General features: G+C 24.7%; 1 protein-coding gene and 1 long non-coding RNA gene across 8 annotated transcripts in view; one reads left to right on the top strand and one right to left on the bottom strand.

Annotated features, from left to right (window-relative positions):
• Positions 1-5561, bottom strand: part of LOC109600247 (protein trachealess) — a 101500-nt gene extending 95939 nt beyond the window's left edge. For all 4 annotated transcript variants that reach the window (XM_049961376.1, XM_049961378.1, XM_049961377.1 and 1 more), the window contains exon 1: positions 5033-5561. In XM_049961376.1, coding sequence (XP_049817333.1) covers positions 5033-5265 — 233 coding nt within the window. In that variant the 5' untranslated portion in view covers positions 5266-5561. The remainder of the gene's footprint in view (positions 1-5032) is intronic.
• The window catches only part of LOC126264273 (uncharacterized), a 240268-nt gene that overhangs the window by 104761 nt on the left and 114616 nt on the right, over positions 1-20891 (top strand). For all 4 annotated transcript variants that reach the window (XR_007547032.1, XR_007547029.1, XR_007547030.1 and 1 more), the window contains exon 4: positions 1233-1436. This is a non-coding gene — a long non-coding RNA (uncharacterized LOC126264273). The remainder of the gene's footprint in view (positions 1-1232; positions 1437-20891) is intronic.

Here is a 20891-nt window from a genome sequence, read left to right as displayed (position 1 = left end):
AGTCGGGATCTTTTTTAGTTAAAGAGTTAAAAAAAGTATCAAGTAAAGAGTAAAGTGTAACGAAAATTTCATATTTTAAATAAGTATTAAAAAAATAGTTAATATTTTAAATAAGTAATAAAATAAGTTAAAAAATGAAAGCTTTTTAAGTTAAAAGGGTAAAAACGAAAGGAACAAAAGTCGAAAATGAGTTAAACCTTCATATTACAAAAAAAAAGTAATAAAAACAATAAACGTGCGTTGTTCAAACATTTTTAAATTTAAAGACGAAAACTTTTTTATAAAGTTCAAATTCGGGATATCAATTCGCCATCGTACGTGCTATTTTATATGCACGACGAAAATAAAGAATGATCGAGAACATTTAACAAGGGCTTAAAAATAAATTCATAGTACAAGCTGTTGCGACACTCACAAATTAGTATAAGTACTTTAGACTCGATGACTTTTCCCTTGACTTTACATAGTAAAAACGGGGGGAGAAAAAGATCTACTGTTTTAAAGAATAATCAGGCTACATGGCCCCTGCACGAGAGGAAAAAAAAATCAGACTTGCAAATTCTGATTGCACCCTTCACAGCCCGTAAAGACATTAGCCTCTTACATTTGCACTTTGCGGACCCTTCCTCCGCCTCCTTCTTTTTTTTTTTAAAAAAAAAAGGCGCTACGTAAAATTATTTTAAACGAAATTACACCGGGACTCCGTCCACTATTTAATGCCATTGCATTCTTTAAATTTGTTCCGAAAGATATATTGCACCGGCGAAATTAGCAGCTTTTAATTTGTTTCACCGGAGGGGGGTTAATTTCGAGAGGTTTTTATTTTGCGAGCGGGAGGGTAATGCAGAAGCTGTAAAATTTATTCACGTACGCATATTTACGAAACGTTTCCGAAGAAATAAATTGGTAAATGAAGAAATCAATAGATCTTCCAAAGCTTAAGAAGCAAGTAATCATCAGTAAATAATTGGTCGGCGCAAAAAGTGCTACATTTAAATTATCCCTGAATACAACTGACTCAATAACTTTTTTTATACCCCCGCGATTATTATATTTTATCAGTATGGCCACAAAAAAAAAAAACATTTAAATTGCAAGAAGATGGATTTCTCGGTATATTCAAATAAAAGTCCACGATGGAAAAAAGTGTGGAATCATTTGCGGTTGACTTGCCAGGAGCTATTTCAATAAATATTTATCGCAATCTTGAACAACTCCAGTTTTATTTTCAGAAAACGAATTAAGGAAGTGCACAGGGACGTACTGAGGACCCTTAATTCGTGAATTAGCCCTTTTCTCGCTGCTCATTGACGTGGATAAATGAACGTGCAAGACACGCACGACTAAAAAGTCATACATCACCAAGTCGTCCACCCCAAATGCAAATCGGCAACAAGTGGTTATTAACTTTAATAACACAGGGGTGACTAACACAGGTAAGTGCTGCATACACATTTTTTTTTATTATCGCATTATCTAATTTATTGGAGCAAAAACAAAACAGGAGAAATGAATGGTATTGATAAAAACGTGTAAATTGCGTATAATAGAGACAATAAAAACTAATGGTCACGTAATTATCTTGGCCTACAAACAGGAATTGAAGAAACCTCGGGAATGGGCTTAAGTCATTTTTATCGGAGTGGAAAAATTGTCCAAAGCAAGCTTTGAATACGGTGAAAGTATCAGTTTCACATTCAAATATGTATCTGAGTGTTATTGAAGGAAATTATTATATTTGGTTCATACTATAGATGGGAAGTGAAGTTAATTAATTAATTGAGGACAAAATTTAATAAAACTCGGCAATTTTAATTATAAACATTACAAGAGGAGGGGTTGATTATAAGAAAATTACTAATTAATTATAAATAGTAACTTCATAAAAATATTAGTTTAATTAATAAAATAATGATTGCTCAGATTCTAAAATTTTAGCCAATTTCAAGAATCAATTTTAAAATTAGCAGTAAATTATTAGGAGTAATTAAATAATAAAATTAATTATCAATATATCTTATAAAAAATATTAGTGAAGAATTTTAATGAATAATTATGGTTCAAAATATAAAATTTTATCAAATTTCAAAAATATATTCTAAAATTGTCAATAAAATATAATAAAAAAAAATTCTAAAGAATTTTCATAAACATTTTTGGGAATATTTAACTAAATGAAATATGCCTGAAGAATAATTAAAATTTTAGTCAATTTTAAAAATCAGTTTTAAAATTAACAATTAACTATTAGGAGTAGTTTAATAAAAATATTAAATTTCAATGAATAATTTCAATAAATAATTATGGACAATTATAAACAAGTAAGAAAGAAAATGGTTCAAACTACAAATGTTTATAAAATTTCAAAAATCTACTCTAAAATTGTCAATAAAATATAATTAACAAAAAAAAATCCAAAGAAAAAGATTTTTACTTTAAATAAAATATGACTGAAAAAAAAAATAAAATTTTAACCAATTTTAAAAATCAGTTTTAAAATTAACAATTAATTATTATGAATAATTTAATAAAAATATTAAGAATTAGTAATGAATTTTAATAAATAATTATGGAAAATTATAAACGAATAATATATCATTAAGTTATATAATATAAAAATTTCCAAACCCAATTTTAAAATTATGAATAAAAGTAACAAAAAAATTCAAGAAAGTTTTTATAAAGAACAAAGTAATTATTTAGTAGAAGTAATTTAATAAAAATATTAATTTCAGTGATAATATTATAGATGAATTTTAATAAGAAATTTTTGAAATTTGTTAACAAATAAGTTTAAAACTGAGAAAAAAGTTCAGATTTTAAAATTTTAGATATTTTTTTAAATTACTAATTAATGTTTATAAATAGATTTTATAAATTCCAATTATAAATATATTAATATATTAATGAACAATTATGAAAAATTATAATTAAATAAAATATAATTGAAAAATATAAAATGTTTGCAAATTTTTTGAATTATCGATAAATTTTATTAAAAAGTATTGAGTACAAGTATCAATATATGTTATAAAAAATTTTAGAGAAGCTTGATTTTTGAAAATTTATGAGCAATTTAAAACAAAAACCATTTAGATTTTAAAATTGTAGCATGTAATATTCAGTAGAAATTTAATAAAAATGTTATTTTTCAGTTACGAAGAATTTTAGAAAATTATAAGCAAATTAAATATAATTGGGGAAATGGTTCACAGTTTAAAATTTTACCGAATTTCAAAAATCAATTTTAAATATACTAATTAGATTTTGGGAGTAATTTATTAAAAATCTTAAATTTCAATGATCAACATATCTTATAAAAAGTTATTGAAGAATTTTGGGAAATTATAAACGAACAAAATATGATTGAGAAAATGGTTTAAAATATAAAATTTTTGCAAATTTTTAAAATTATTAACTAAAAAAATTAGATTTTTATATTTTTAAAAGATATGGTAAACATTAGGGCAAATTAATTGTAATTAAAAAATCATTCAAATTTTAAAATTTAAAAATGTCAATGTTTAGGAGAAATTCAATAAAATAAAATAAATTTCAGTTATTAATTTAAGTTATAAAAAATTTTACAAAAGCTTTTAGATTTTAGAAATTTATAAGCAAATTAAATGTTGTTGAGAAAAATGGTTCCCATTTTAAAATTTTGATAAATTTGAAAAAATTTTAAAATTATCAATTAATTTTTTTTAATAATTTAATAAAATTATTAATATACATTATAAGAAATTATTGTATAAGTTTGATCAACAAAACGTAATTGAAAAAAGGATTCATAATTCTAAATAGTTGTCAAATTATAAAAAAATCAAAAATTTCATTACCATTATTAAAAATAAAAAAATACAAGTTCAATTAAAATATTTAATTATATTAAATTAAATTATTTAAATAAATATGTATAATATATTAATATTAATATCAATCATGAAGTTGTGTTAATATTGGTTAAGAGAGAGCAAAAGAATATAATTTAGTAAATAATGTTCCAATCAATACTTAAGTATCTAATTTAATGTATTTTTTTTGTAAATATGTACATAAACATATTATAATTAATATAATAATGAAGAGAAGGAAAGTTATTAAAACATAAATTTAATATTTGTTATTCACAAATGCGGTTGTATTTTTAAGGATATTTTAAAATTATTTATTAAATTTATTATATTTATTTATTTCAAAAATTTAAAAATTGTTTAATTAGTAATATTTACGATTTAATTGAAAAATAGACTATTTAAGGGTTGAAATGTACTGAATATAATTTTATTTTTCTTATTTTTTATAATTTATTTTGCCAAAATTGATGTCCCAAACTTAATACTAACATATAATAATTATAATTATAGGTTTTTAAAAATGTCCCACAAATTGAAAACAATGGAAAAAAATATTACTAGTACACAAAATTATAAAAACATTATATTTATGACAAATTAAATTATTAACTGCACTTTGTTATCCGCGAAATTATACTTGTAACTGTTTATGATGACATTATGTCACTAATGAAATTTACCGACGCGTCCCGACGTTTAACTTGTGTTGCTGATTCCTCTGTCGTCAAGCTCAATAAATTTATCGAATTTAATTATTGTGGTTTGCGTGTTTGGTTTTAATAAAAAAATATAACAAAACTATATGGAAAATACTAATTACAGAATTAATATTTTAATTATATTAATTAATATTTCAAATTAAGCATTAATGAAATAGTTGTTCAAAATTAGTTTCACTGATTATCTAAATTACATCCTTCATTATTAGTAATCGTCAAAGTTTCCGAGCAATTGATCGATAATCGATTAGTTCGATTGTTTCCTACGGGCCTGAGACCTAGATTAAGATTACACGTGCCCAAACTAATATATATCACGTGAGCCACCCCAAATGCAAATGAGCAACAAGTGGCGGAGTTGGCGATGAGCGTACTCCGATTAGCGTCGAAACGAGGCGGTTAGCGGGGACGAAAGAAAGTTTTTTAAAAGTTCAGGAGAGAAGGCAGATTACTTACCTATAATAGGGAAAGGCCTGCGACATGTGCAAGTCCATGGGCGCACCGGGGTGGTGCGGCGGCCCGTACGAGTGATGATCACCCGTTTGGATCATCGTCGACGCTGCGGCCGCCACAGCCGCAGCCGCCGCCGTGTGATGGTGCCCCAAGACAGCGGCCGCCCAGGGCGAGGGTGCGAATCCTCCAGGATGATCCAGGGTTGTGCACCGGTTCACGTTCACACTCAAGTTCATGCAGCACTTGTCACACACACGCGACGTCGACGGTCGACGGTTTAATTGGGGGGTGGGTCGGTGTATCTGGCGCTTGGTGTACGGGGGTACCAAATCGTACGCGGCGGACTCGGGATCACATCGGCTGGACCGCGGCAGGAGTGCGACACACGTGTACCATCGACCGCGGACCGTTGGCCATTGATCGTTCGTCCGTGTCTGGTCTGGTCGTGCGGCAAAAGGTGCCCAAATGCCTCTCTTACACACACACACACGCCGCACACACACACGGTCAGTCGGGCAGATATAGCGGCGGCCGACCAACGTACGGATTGAATGGAGCGAAGGAGTTTTTGGGGGCGAAGGCGGAGTTGTGGCGTAGCGTGCGTGGTTCTGCCCTCGCGTGACGAGGCGGCGTTCTTGGTTCGCGCGCACCACGACTCGCCGACCGTTCGACGTCGGGCCGGGCCAGGATCGCGACGCAACCCGCCTATCCGCTCGCACCCGCTTACACCCACCCGGTTCTTCCGTTCTTCGCGGTGCGACGGCGACGCGACGCGACGCGACGCCACACGCTGGTTGTGCGGGGCAGCGGTCGCGTACATGCACGGGTGTGCATGTTTTATTGCGATTCGGGTTTTGCGGTTGCGATACGCCTTCTGCGAGGCACTGAGTACGTCGGACGTTGGTCCGTCCGGTGGTGCACCGTCGCCAGAATGATTTTTTATTTTTAATTTGCACCCTGTATTAAAGGGTATTAAGGGACTTTCAGTTTTTTGTTTACTCTGTTTCTCTGAAGTTTGTAAATGAAAATAATTTGTTATTACTTACTTGTTACTTTTTCCAAACTTTGTAGAATATTCACAATTTATATTGTATATCAACTATACATAAAATCAACTAAATTATATATCAATTATTATTATGTGGATAAAAATAATACTTTTACCTACAGATATACTTATAATACTTATATATAATTGCATAAAAATAACTTAACAATTTTTGAAAATTTATACATAAATTATTTTAATATATAAAAACGTATACAGAAAGTACATCATATTTATAATTATAGTGTTTTATATGAAAATTATATAAAAAAATTGCAAATTACAAAAAAATGAACTTAAAATTTAGTACCTTTACCCACACAGTATATTTTTTATAAGAAAGAAATGGACAAGATAAAATTAAAAAGAAAATATTAATTAAAATAAATTTATTTTAAATAATATAATTTTCAAAAGTTCATTTATAATTAATTTAAATATTAAAACATATCAAAAAGACACTTTTTTATAAATATGAATATTGAAAATTATTTAAAAAAATAATATACTTGCCATAAAAAATAATATTTGTAATAAAATATATAATATAATAATTTTTATGAAAAAAAAAATGAATTTAATACTTTTCTGTATATTATGAGAAAACTTAAAAAAAATAACATACTTTATTAATTTGAAATATTTTAATATTCGGTTCTTTATTTTTATTTTTTTTTTTTTTTAATTTGTTACTTTGAAAATATTACCCAGTTACCTCTAAAAATTTTCGAAGGTTTATAATTAATTTAAATCTTAAAATAAATATGTATCCAAAAATGTATATATATATAATTTTTGTAAAAAATTTTTATAAAATTAAAATATTCATTTTAAATAGTAAAATTTTTAGTATCTCATAAAAAAATTAATTTTAAATTTATTTAGACAAGTCAAAACATTCAAAAATTTTAAAGCATATATTGGATACCAAAAATTATATTTTCTTTTTAGTTAATGGAAATTTATAAATATTATAAAAAAAAATGTATAAAATTTTTTAAATATTAAATATATAAATTAAATTTAAATTATTGATATATTAATTTCTTGAAAAATAAAGCTTTTCTGAAGTTTATTTATAGAATATACAAAAAAAAATTAATTTTTTCCGTCAATAAAAATAAAATTTAACAAAAAAATATTGAGTTTTGTCTTGTAAATTGTAAACATACTTAAAAAAATTATTTATGTATTATTTAGTTTACTTATAATTAATTAATTGGTGTATCAATTAATAGTAAAGCGTATTTTTAATGAAATCATATGTATAGTTTCATGAAAAATTAATTTTTATGAGAAAAATAAGATAAAAGACAAAATTTTAAAGGAATAACATATATTATTAATATGAAATATCTTAATTTTATTACTTCATTATTTTTTTTAAACTTATTGATTATAAAAAATAATTAAAAATTACAATATGCCTATAAGTACTTTTATAAAAACAAGTTATATAGTTATAAAATTAAAATATTCATTTCAAATAGTAAAAATTTTAGTATATCACAAAAGAATGAATTTTAAATTTACTTAGACAAGTCAGAACATTTAAATTTTAAAGTATATATTAAGTACCAAAAGGTATATTTTATTTTTGATTATAGGACATTTTAAAAATTATACATATTGTTATAATATTAAATTCTTGAAAGGTAAAGATTTTCTGAAGTTTATTTATAGAATATATAAAAAAAATGAACAAGAAAAATTAAATTTTTTTCTGTAAATAAATAACTAAAATTTGACAAAAAAATATTGATTTTTTAGAAAAACATAAAAAATAGCCAATTTATTAAAATATCCAGTTTTGTTTTGTAAACTGTAAACGCACTTAAAAAAGATCAAATTAATTACCATCAAACAAGATATTGAAAATTATTGAAGAATGTATTCTCTTCACAACTAAATATATAAATTAAAACTGATAGTAAAACAATTTAACATAGTATTGTTTACTGTACAATTTATATCTAAAGAAATGAAAATCAATTAAAATTAGTACTAATTAATATACTAAGTATAACGTTTATGGTTTCATTTTATTATATTTTATTTTATTTTATTTTATTTTATTTTATTTTATTTTATTTTATTTTATTTTAATTTTATTTTATTTTATTTTATTTTATTTTATTTTATTTTATTTTATTTTATTTTATTTTATTTTATTTTATTTTATTTTATTTTATTTTATTTTATTTTATTTTATTTTATTTTATTTTATTTTATTTTATTTTATTTTATTTTATTTTATTTTATTTTATTTTATTTTATTTTATTTTATTTTATTTTATTTTATTTTATTTTATTTTATTTTATTTTATTTTATTTTATTTTATTTTATTTTACTTTATTTTATTTTAAATTTTATTTTATTTTATTTTATTTATTTTATTTTAATTTAATTTAATTTAATTTAATTTAATTTAATTTAATTTAATTTAATTTAATTTTAATTTATTTTATTTTAATTTTAATTTGTTTTATATTATTTATTTTTTTATATATTTTATTTTATTTTAATTATTTAAAAACAGACTCACTTAATTTAACAAAATAAATTCAAAATTTTATTATGATTTAGTATCTACAAGACATCCTAAAATTAAAATTTATAAAATTATCACTTGTAATTTTAACAAAACAAAATTTCTATTATATATTATTTCTTATATGTGAATTTAGATAATTCTACATTTAAATTATAGCTTTAAAACTTATTTAAATTCAAAAAATTAAATTGTGTGACAGAGTATAAATAATAAAAAGCTTAAATAGAATCATGACTTCTCAAAGAAGTCAATATAACCTAATTTCCTTAATATTGTTTCTCTATTAATGTTATTTACTTAAGTCCCTGTAATCGATACATTTTATTTACATTTTCATAAATTTTCAAGTATGTTTCTATCTCATTAAATATTTCCTAAGTACTTTTGGTTATTTTCTAATTTGGTTGATATTTTAATTTTTTAAGATATTAATTATCATTTATAATTTTCATATAGTAACTTTTATAAATCTTGTATATTTTATGTTAAATATTGTAAATAGAAGTTAATTTTTCTTCAGCCTTCAATTGAAATGAAATACATATTTATAAAATCATCATATCTTCCCTTCACATAATAAATATGGCTTGTAATCGTGATGTTAGACTGATCAAAATTCAACGTCGATAAAAAATGGTTGGTAGCATCCCAATATGATTGTAAGGATTTCAAGAAAGATAAAAGAATCGGGCATCGGGCATCGGGCGCGGTGCATTCGAACAAGTTCAATTTACAGTAGCGAGTAAAAAAAAGCAAATTCCAGTCAAGCGTTAAATTAACTCTGTAAAATATTACCTCTGCTAAACCAATTTCGTAATCTAGACTAGAAATGACGAACGAATTCCCAGAGTAGGTAGACTTAACATTTTATAGGTATGTAGCGTAAAGAAAATAAACGCTTGTTCTTTTTCCTGCCGCTGGATTGTTGCGATTTTTCAACAAGATGAATGGAAGCCAGCACTAAATTGTTTCATTCTTAAAATGATTCATTCTTCTGTTCTCCCGCTCGTTTACTCCGAACCGGTGATTAACAAAACGACGTTTTATGTCTCGTTGGGTAATTTTTACGGTATATACAGAGTGTGTCTCCAAGTAAGTGTGTCATATTAATTAATTAGCCACGTCCCTTTAAAAATAGGTACAGTTTTCGTATATAAATTGGCCTTGGAAGCGTTTTTTTACCAAGATACAGGGAGTCATATTGAAAAAACTATTTATAATATTATAAATTTTAAATACTTGGTGACAACCTGTATATATACTTTTAAAAAAGTACAACAAATTAATTATTAATAAGATTATATATTATGTAAAACTTAACTTACAGAAACAAATTTCAAAATTTTTTATTTTTATCATTAGTAACACTCCTGCTAATTTAAAATTTAAACGGTGGAAATGTTTATTAGCTATTTATAGATTAATATATTTTGTTTAATTTGATATTTCGTATCTTGGGAACAAAGTCAACTTTATATGAAACTTTTACTTATTTCTGAAAGGATTTTGCCTATTTAGATTTTGATACAGATTTGCTGATATCAAAACTTATATTTATTATTTATAATAATAAATTCTAATTGATAATTAAGATAAATACATTTTCACACCATCTAAATATATTGATATTAATTAAATACATCAAATTTCAGATAATTTCAACATAACATACACATGATATATTTTTTAAATAAGTTTTTAATAATAAATTCCAATTGGTAACTAAGATAAATACATTTTAACACCATCTAAATATATTGATATTAATTAAATACATCAAATTTCAGATAATTTCAACATAACATACACATGATATATTTTTTAAATAAGTTTTTAAGGAAAAATTTATATTTTTATAGTTTGATAAAGTATCTTTTATAAAAACAATTATCAAAATTTTACGAAAGCAGTTGTGTACAATTTTTATGTCTAATTTTATCATCGTTCTCCTCCTCTGAGTCGCCCCTTGGTAAAATAAGAAAAAAATTATTGTGTCAAAACTTGAACCACATCATTGTAACACTTCTGCTAATTTAAAATTTAATCGGTGGAAACGTTTATTAACTATTTATAAATTAAAATATTTTGTTTAATTTGACATTCTGCATCTTAGGAACAAAGCATTTTCAATGCCAACTTTATATGAAACCTTTACTTATTTTTGAAAGGATTAGATCTGTTTAGATTTTGATACATTTATTTGGTGACATCCTGTATACATAATTTTAATAGAGTAGTAATAAGAGAATAGTATCGTATTTAAATCTTAGAAATAACTATCAATAAATTTATTCTAATATTGTGTTTCCTGTCCTAATTTTTTAAAGGTACAAAAACTTATTATTTATAATAATAAATTCCAATTGGTAATAGATAAATACATTTTCACACCATCTAAATATATTTATATTAATTAAATACATTAAATTTCAGATAATTTCAACATAACATACACATGATATATTTTTTAAATAAGTTTTTAAGGAAAAATTTATATTTTTATAGTTTGATAAAGTATCTTTTATAAAAACAATTATCAAAATTTTACGAAAGCAGTGGTGTACAATTTTTATGTCTAATTTTATCATCGTTCTCCTCCTCTGAGTCGCCCCTTGGTAAAATAAGAAAAAAATTATTGTGTCAAAACTTGAACCACATCATTGTAACACTTCTGCTAATTTAAAATTTAATCGGTGGAAACGTTTATTAACTATTTATAAATTAAAATATTTTGTTTAATTTGACATTCTGCATCTTAGGAACCAAGCATTTTCAGTGCCAACCTTATATGAAATCTTTATTTATTTTTGAAAGGATTTGATCTGTTTAGATTTTGATACATTTATTTGGTGACATCCTATATACATAATTTTAATAGAGTAGTAATAAGAGACTAGTATCATATTTAAATCTTAGAAATAACTATCAATAAATTTATTTTAATATTGTGTTTCCTGTCCTAATTTTTTAAAGATACAAAAACTTATTATTTATATTATTAAATTCTAACTGATAATTAAGATAAGTACATTTTTACACCATCTAAATATGTTGACATTAATTAAATAAATTTTTAAGGAAAAATTTATATTTTTATACTATGATAAAGTATCTTTTATAAAAACAAATATCAAAATTTTACGAAAGCAGTGGCTTACAATTTTTATTTCTATTTTTATCATCATTGTCCTCCACTGAGACGTCCCTGGAGCAAATTAAAAAAAAAATGTGTCAAAAGTTGATTCATATCATCAGTAACACTCCTGCTAATTTAATATTTAATCGACGAAAACGTTTATTAGTTATTTATAAATTAATATATTTTGTTTAATTTGTTTGTATCTTGGGAATAAAGCATTTCCAGTCCCAACTTTATATGAAACTTTTACTTATTTCTGAAAGGATTATGTGTTTAGATTTTGATTCAATTATTTGGTGACATCCTGTATACACAATTTTAATAGAGTAGTAACAAGAAATTTGTTATTATATTAAAAACTTAAAAATAACTTTCAATAAATTTAATTTAATATTGTTTTTTTATTCTAAATTTTTAAAGGATATAAAAATTGATTATTGATAATAATAAATTCTGATTGATAATAAATACATTCTCACACCATCTAAATATACCGATATTAATTAAATAATATAATTTCATTAGCAATATTTTCTAAATAAAATTTTAAAGAAAAAAATATATTTTTAATATTTATTATTATTATTATTATTCATTTAAATTATTTGATAGACAAAATTTACTAAAAGATACTAAAATATTCAATATTTAAAAAAAAAACATATATGTGGTTTTATAATAATTATCAATAATTACGTCCTAACGTTATAATTTCATAACATTTTCAATATAAAACATCCAGAAATAATTATAAATAAATATAAAATCTTTAAATCTAGTTTACTACTATTTTTCCTTTTTCAACTTTTTTTGTATGAGATCCAAACTGATTATTAACAACAATAAATTCCACTTGACAACCACGATAAATATATTCTCAGATCATTTACTGTCGGTACTGCTGGGTAAAATTTATACATATAAATATATACAAAAAAAAAAAGATAATGCCTAAACAAGGTTCCCTTGTTAACATTACCGTGTCTCGTAAGATGATTTGAGATAGAGAGCATTTCCGGAGCAGCACAAGAATACGTAAAACGCGGCGAAGGATGGATCATGAATATTATTCAGTATTCAAGACGAGACGAAATGCCGGAGTCACTAAAAATTTCAAGCAAGTAGGTATATTTATTATTTACGGCCCAGGCTCGTATACTACTACGCTGCACCGCACCGCACCATCAAGACTTTTTGGTGCACTGTATGTGTATGTGTGTGTGTGTGTGTGTACAAAAGACACTCATACACAGTAGGGACTTGGATGCACGCACTCAAATTAATAACCTATTGTGTTCTTATGTTTATTGATATGACGACTACACGTTGTACAATATGTTACATAATTCAGGATTTTTTATTTCAGCATTTTGTTTCAAAGTTTTTACTATTATTAATGTACTTATGTATATATTTAAATAATATTAATTGTGCAATATAACATTGTTAAAAGCATATTTTAAACGCTAAAATTTTGCAGGATTGCAGTAATTATTCCTGCAATTATAATTATTTTTTAAGAAAAATAATTAAACTAGTATACTCATATTCTAGTTAATTAGTCAGTTATTCTTAGTAAATAGTTTTTTTTTTTTTAACTTTACTATTACTTCAAACAATTTTAATATGTATACTATTATATTTTGGCTTACAATTTTTAACAATTATATTGTTGCATATATGAAATAAACATATTTTAATTAAGTAGTTTTAATTATGGAACATACTTCCACGAATGTTTTAAATTGTATTAAATGTTAGACTAATTATTTTAATAATTGTTTAAAAAAATGACATTTTATTATATATATATATATATATATATATATATATATATATATATATATATATATATATATATATATATATATATATATATATATATATATATATATATATATATATAAACATATTATAATTAATTAAATTTTTCATTAATATGTACAGGAAAAAGTAATTTACATTTTTTTACGTTAAACTTGATTTTCTTTAAAATCACTGATAATAATAAGCATTACAATAAAAAAATATTTTTCAAGGTTCTATAAGGAAATTTATACCATGTGAAAACCATATATCCATAATTCTTAAATATATCATCATTGTGAACTAAAAATTACAATCCAGTAACAACTTGCATGCTACAAGTTCATAAAAATTAGACCAAAAGTGGTTAAGTCGACAAAATATATACAAAAAAGCAAACCTGTCGAATCAAATTAAAAAAAAAACAAGAAATTAAACAATTATATGCTAAAAATAATAATGTTTAACTAAATTCGATGGTTTAACATCTAATATTTATAATATGAAACATATATCGTCTGTAACAATAAATATACGTAATACATAAAGACACAACATCGAAAATAAAAAGAAAATAAATATATCCACAACTCAACTCAACAAGTCCGACTTTGACACCTCAAAAAAATGTAGTTCACGTGCTCAGTAAATCCCCGATTCGACATACACTAAAAATAATCGAATACGTCAAAACAAATAACCGTGCACTAAAATAATTCTCATGGGACAGCTTTAAACGTAATACTAAAACAATACATGACCTAAAAATATAATTTTGAACAGTATAAAAGCATGACTACTTGTTAAATTTAATAAAAGGTTGTACTGAACGGATTTAACGAGCTCAAGTACTACAGAAACATTTTGGACAACCACTATTATATGGGAGGTCGTCCCTCGAAGTGTAGCTTCGGACTCAAGGACCATTTGTAATTATTCATGTTATCACAACATTGAGGATTGAGCCAATAGCTCAAGCAGACGAACGTTAAAATTATAACTTGAAATACTATCGACGCTTTGACGCTGCGATTTTGGTACCATATCGAGCTTCTGTTATCGCCAAGATCATCATCGCCGCCCTTTGTCCTTTGTCATGAACGACTTAATCGCATCCTTTTGCTGGGAACTGCAAATTAACACGACTTAGTGACCCATTGAACGCTTAGGTAAATCAATATCGTACCTTAAAGTGGAAGCAGAACAAGCGGACGTTCTGGCGACCAAAGTTCTACATCTGAGCTGGGCAGTTTTCAGATCCTCTTCCACTTTGTTGAACTTGTCGAAGATTTTTTGCTTGGAGGTGACGTGCAGAGCAAATTAGGCCTTGTACTGTCTGTACAACCTTCGTAAGGCCGCCAATCTGACCTGTCTTTCACCTATTTAATGTTCTGAACTTTCGTCTGATATTCCGCCGTCTGAAAACGAATCCTCCTTCAGAAAACCGCTGATGTGGTGACCCTGAATGATAAAAACAATTATTTATATTATTTATCATAACTTTCTTTAGAATAACATTTATTCAATCAAATAATCAACATTTCTGGCTTCTTGAAAGCAAAGAAAAGATAGTCCTCAGTTTTAACCTCCTCTTCAGAATTATGTAAAAATTAGACAAGGACGAAAATAAATAATAGTCACATGGAGAAATTTTTAGACAATGATGGATGAGGTAGAACTACTTAAAATTTTGAAGGTTTCTTTTCGTCTCTAATGTGATTTGTGGTCTTGCTTTGTTAGGAAGAAGTAGAACTCCTTTCTTATTGACCAAAGAAACTCGTCTATGAGAAGTTTGGTTAATTTGTCAGCTGTAGACAGTTCCATTGATCGTCTAGCCTTGTTTTAACTACTTTACCAGCTTGAATTCTTGACAATTGTAAAACACCAAATTCTATTGTCCTCACATCCATTTGTTTGAAGAAATTCATCACAGTGAACCTCTTTCCAGTGGTTGATTCATCGCAGTTTAATGAGTGGCCTAATTCCAAACCTGTTACACGAGGATTTCACATGAGATATTGCTTAATTTCTTCATTGGTACAAGTTTCTGGAAGACCTTGACGTTTTTCATCTTCATTGCTAACCAAAATCGTGAGACTTCGTCACCAGAGAAAGGATAATAAAGCTTTCGAGTAATATGTACTATTTAATACAAAAATGTTAATTAAGAAAAAAATATTTGTATTGAAAAAATTCATTATATAGTAAAATAATAAAAGAAATACATTCAAAAATATTTTATAATATAAAAAGTAAGATAATTTACATAAATATTATGTAACTGTAGATTGTTATTGCTTTATTATACACAGAGTTAAAAATGTCATTATTTATATGACAAGTCCTTCCGTGCAACACAGTTCCCAGATTTAATTACGCCAGCCGAAATTTACATGAATATCCGAGTTGCAGCGGACTTTTTCGTGATTCCCAGAAACCGGCGTCTTAATCTAACATCTCCTCTCCACGTATAGCGGAAAGTGAGCATCAAAAACAACTTGGACACGGGAAACAACCGGCTATTATCTTGATTGGTCCGACCTGTGACCATAAAGCACGTCAGGCTCGGTTTCGCCGTCGCGAGGGGCGGGGGGCGCGACGGGGGCAATTTAGGATAGACAAAGTGCTCAGGTAAACCGGCAGCAACATTACTTATTTATACATTACTCTTTTCATTCAGTCCTACGAAAATGAATGAATCGAGGAGAGTCCGTGACATGGTTACTGAACGGTGCACGTATGCCGAGTGAGTGATGAGTGAATACCGATGCGATATGCCTTTACCTCCACTGGTTCTGGCTTCGCCTGTGCTTTTCCTTTGGTTTGCTTTGGCATTTGCCTAGACGCTGTAAGCACATGAGCGCAGCCCGAAATTCCTGTCCGATTTTGTTTTACAATTAACGGTGTTAATTGGTAATCAACGCTGAACACGGCACAGATAACATGTTAGATCCGCACCTGCACACAGTCTGCTATGTGTAACTGTAATTGGTAATTTGGACGAAAGAATTGCTTCTACATTGTAATGGTGTTGGTTATTGTTTAAAAGTTCAATGCCAGTCAATAAAATTTCTTTAAAATTAAGAAAATCATCGTCTATTCTAATGTAAATAATACAATGTATGTATGTAAATGTATAAAAATCAATAAAAAAAACAGATTTTGTTACTTTTACAGTTTGTAATACAATATACAAATTGAATGTTTAAGAAAAATTAAAATTAAATGTGATGACTTGATAATTAATGTTCTAATTTAAATTAAAAACTAAAAGTATTGCAATAATAATTGCAAAAGCAGAAATTTGAGAAGGTTAATTAAAGTTTAAAAATATAAAAAGGATTAAAAAGTTTACTATATGACTTAATAATTATAATTAAATATAAAATATATAAGATTTTATAAAGATTATTAAACTAAAAATACATTACTATAAAAGAAAATTTTGAAATTAATTTTATATATTATAATTTAATTAAGAACATGTTAAAAATTAAAATAATCAAATGAAACTTAGATATTAAGAATAGCTATAAAATAGAACTTTTAAATTAATTCTTAAAATTTTTTAAGGGAATAAAATTTAAAATATATTAAAATATTAAAAGAGGGACATAACAAATAAAATGTAGATGAAATTTATGGATTTATTTAATTTTCATTTAATAAATAATATATTAAAATAATAACAAATATATAAATAAAATGAATTTTACTATAAAATAGAATTTTTAAATTAATTTCTAGAATTTTTTAAGGGAATAAAATTTAAAATATATTAAAATATTAAAAGAGAGACATATAAAATAAAATGAAAATCAAATTAAAATGGAAGATCAAATTTATGGATTTATTTAATTTTCATTTAATATAGAATATATTAAAATAATAACAAACAAATATATAAATAAAATGACAATCCAATTGAAATTAAAAAAATAAATTAAAATTTAAAGAAAAAGTTTCTAGTATTTATTCAACTTTCATTTAATTAAGAATATACTAAAATAAATTAAAAAAAATATATATAAATAATATATAAATTGATAATCCAATTAAAATGAATACTGAAAACTGAATTTTAAATAAATTTATAATTCTTTTATAGATTATTTGTTGATATCCCAATTTAAAGTAAAAATTTCTATAATATAGAAATTAAATTGTGCTCGTATTTAATCAGAAAAAGTTTTTAAAAGAAATAAAATATAAATATGTTCAAATTAAAATGAAACTTGATAGATATAAAATGATTAATATAAAACAATTTTTATAATTAATTTATTATACATATTATTTTTTGTAAATTAAATAAAAATAGAAAGATGATAAAATTAAAATGGAATTTAATTGTTATAAAATGATTATTATAAATGGAAGTTTTTAAATAAAATTACAGATTTCTTTACATATTATTTCTTGTAAATTGGTGTTTTAATTTAAATTAAAAATGTTTGTAAATAAAATTACACTATACTGACACAGGTTATATTAAAATGAACCAATAAAAAAATATGAAGGTGAACAAATAAAAAGAGAATTTGATAGATATAAAATGATTAATATAAAAAAGAATATTTAAAGTCATTTTACAGATCATTTTTTGTGAATAAAGAATAAAATAAAATATTATTATTAATACAAAATTATCAAATTAAAATAAAATTTTTATGATATAAAATGATTACTATAAAAAAGAATTTTTAAATTAATAGTACAGAATTTTTTACAAATCATTTTTTGTAAATTAATATACTAAATTGAAATAAAAGGGTTTTAAAATATTGAAATAATATTATAGTTATATTTGAATAATTGAATATTACAATAAAAATTAATGAAATGTAATAGGTACACTATAAAACAGAATCTTTTATAGATTATTTTTATTTTGTAAATTAATGTACCAAATTGAAATGTAGAAATAAAAACTATTTAAATTTGAACAGAAGAATTAAATAAGAAAACATGTAATAATTATATCTAAAATATTATATCATTATCCTAATTATAATATATATATATATATATATATATATATATATATATATATTAATTTATTTTAAAATCTATAATGTTATTATTATTTATTATTAATTTTGAAATATAATGGTAAAAAATAATAAAAAAGATTATTTTAATTTTAACTGATTATATATTGCTTTTTGAATTAAATTTCAATTAATTAAAATTTTATAAACAAATCCCATACATTATATACCATAAAATAATAATTATAATAGTTAATTATGAATTATATGAATATAAATTGAATATAAAAATCCATCTTTATAACAAAAAATATATATTAAATTAAGAGCGACACCTGTCGTGAATGTGCAACGTTTCTTTGTTAATATTAAATAGAACACTGCCTGAATTCGGTATAAATTTAAAAATTATAAACAATTTTTTAAATAATTGATTAAATAAAAATATGACAGTGATTTTTTGTTACGCCACTGTTCCATGAGAGAATTTTTGAAGTTTATGTTGTTTTGCCCTTCCGCTCATCCACAACCTACCTAATTGTCATTCAAGTCTTATCGAAAAAACATGATGTGTTAACAGACAAGCCTCAAACACCAAACAACAATACAACGTATTTGTAAATTCAAAATGTTTATTGGTAATTTTGGGAAAAGTTCTTAACCTCAGTTGACTCCTAGGTGGTACCAATAGAACGCTAGCTGGTACCGAAGTACACGGGGAAACGAACAGCAAACTGTATTGAGATTGGGCGTTTTCTTAACTGGGGCGACACCTATTACGCATTCAAAGCATCTTCTAATTAACAGGCATCGTAGTACCGATGTCAATTACCAATAAATTATTTTATTGGGTCACGATCGGACGTTAATTCCAATAATTGGCGCCCAACTTTGTTCCAGTTAACATTAGTCTGTTAATTATGTAATCGTTTTTGTGTACTTCTTAAAGAGATTTTAAAATGAAGAAAACGTTCATGTGTCAAATTAATTTAATTGATGATTTTTGTAAGTAGAGTGAAACTATTAAATTTTCTCAATTTTTGAAAATGATTTTCTATTTTTTTTTACAATTTTACTGTTTTTGTTGAAAGTTAATTAAATTGATAATACGTAAAAGTTAAAAAAAAAATAATGTGAATTACCAATAAATTATTTTATTATATCACGATCGAACATAATTCTAATAATTGGCGTCCAACTGTGTCCCAGTTAACATTAATCTATTAATTATGTAATCATTTTTATGTACTTCTGAAACACATTTTAAAATGAAACAATATTCATTTAACAAATTAATTTTATTGGTTATTTTTGAATTTGAAGTAAAGTTGTTTAATTATTTCGACTTTTTAAGATACTTTTTTAATTTTTTTTACAATTTCATTGTTTTTGTTAATGTTAAATTGTAAAAGTTTTTACGAAACAAATGTGAATTACCAATAAATTATTTTACTGTGTCACGATCGAACGTTAATTCCTAAAATTGGCGCCCAACATTGTTCCAGTAACTATTCTATTCTGTTAATTATGTATCTAATTTTACGTAATTTTGCAAAGAGTTTTTAACAAAAAGTTCCTGTAACAAATTAATCCAATTGATGATTTTTAGAAGTAGAATGTAACTGTAAAATTATTCTAATTTTCGAACATTAATTCCAATAATTGGCGCCCAACTTCGTTCCATTTAATGTTATTCTGTTAATTATATAGACATTTTTATATACTGCTTAAAAAGATTTTAAATTGAAAAAATGTGCATTTAACAAATTAAAAACATTTTGAAATGAGAAATTGTTTATTTAACAAATTAATTTAATTGATGATTTTTGAAATTTGAGTAGAATTGTTCAATTATCTCAATTTTTAAAAATGATTTTTTAATTTTTTTGCAATTCTATTGTTTCTGTAACTGCTGGAAGTTAATTAAACTGAAGAAAAGTAAATGTTGTTACTAAAACTAATGTCAATTACCGATTAATTATTTTATTATGTCACAATCGAACAGTAATTCCAATAATTGGCGCCCAACTTTTTGTTCTACTTAACATTGTTATTAATTATACAATCATGTACTCCTTAAAGAGATTTTAAAATAAAAAAATGGTTATTTAACAAATCTATTTAATTTATTATTTTTGGAAGTAAAGTGGAACTGTTCAATTATCTCAATTTTTAAAAGCGATTAATTAATTTTTTAGCAAATTCCATTTTTTTGTAACTGCTGGAAGGTAATTAAACTGAAGAAATGTAAATGTTTTTACCAAAAACCAATGTCAATTACCAATCAAACAGTAATTCCAATAATTGGCGCCCAACATTGGTC

The sequence above is a fragment of the Aethina tumida genome, chromosome 1 (genome assembly GCF_024364675.1).
Source record: "Aethina tumida isolate Nest 87 chromosome 1, icAetTumi1.1, whole genome shotgun sequence".
NCBI lineage: Eukaryota > Metazoa > Arthropoda > Insecta > Coleoptera > Nitidulidae > Aethina > Aethina tumida.
The sequence above is the reverse complement of the archived record's forward strand: the minus strand, read 5'-3'. Positions and strand labels throughout refer to the sequence as shown.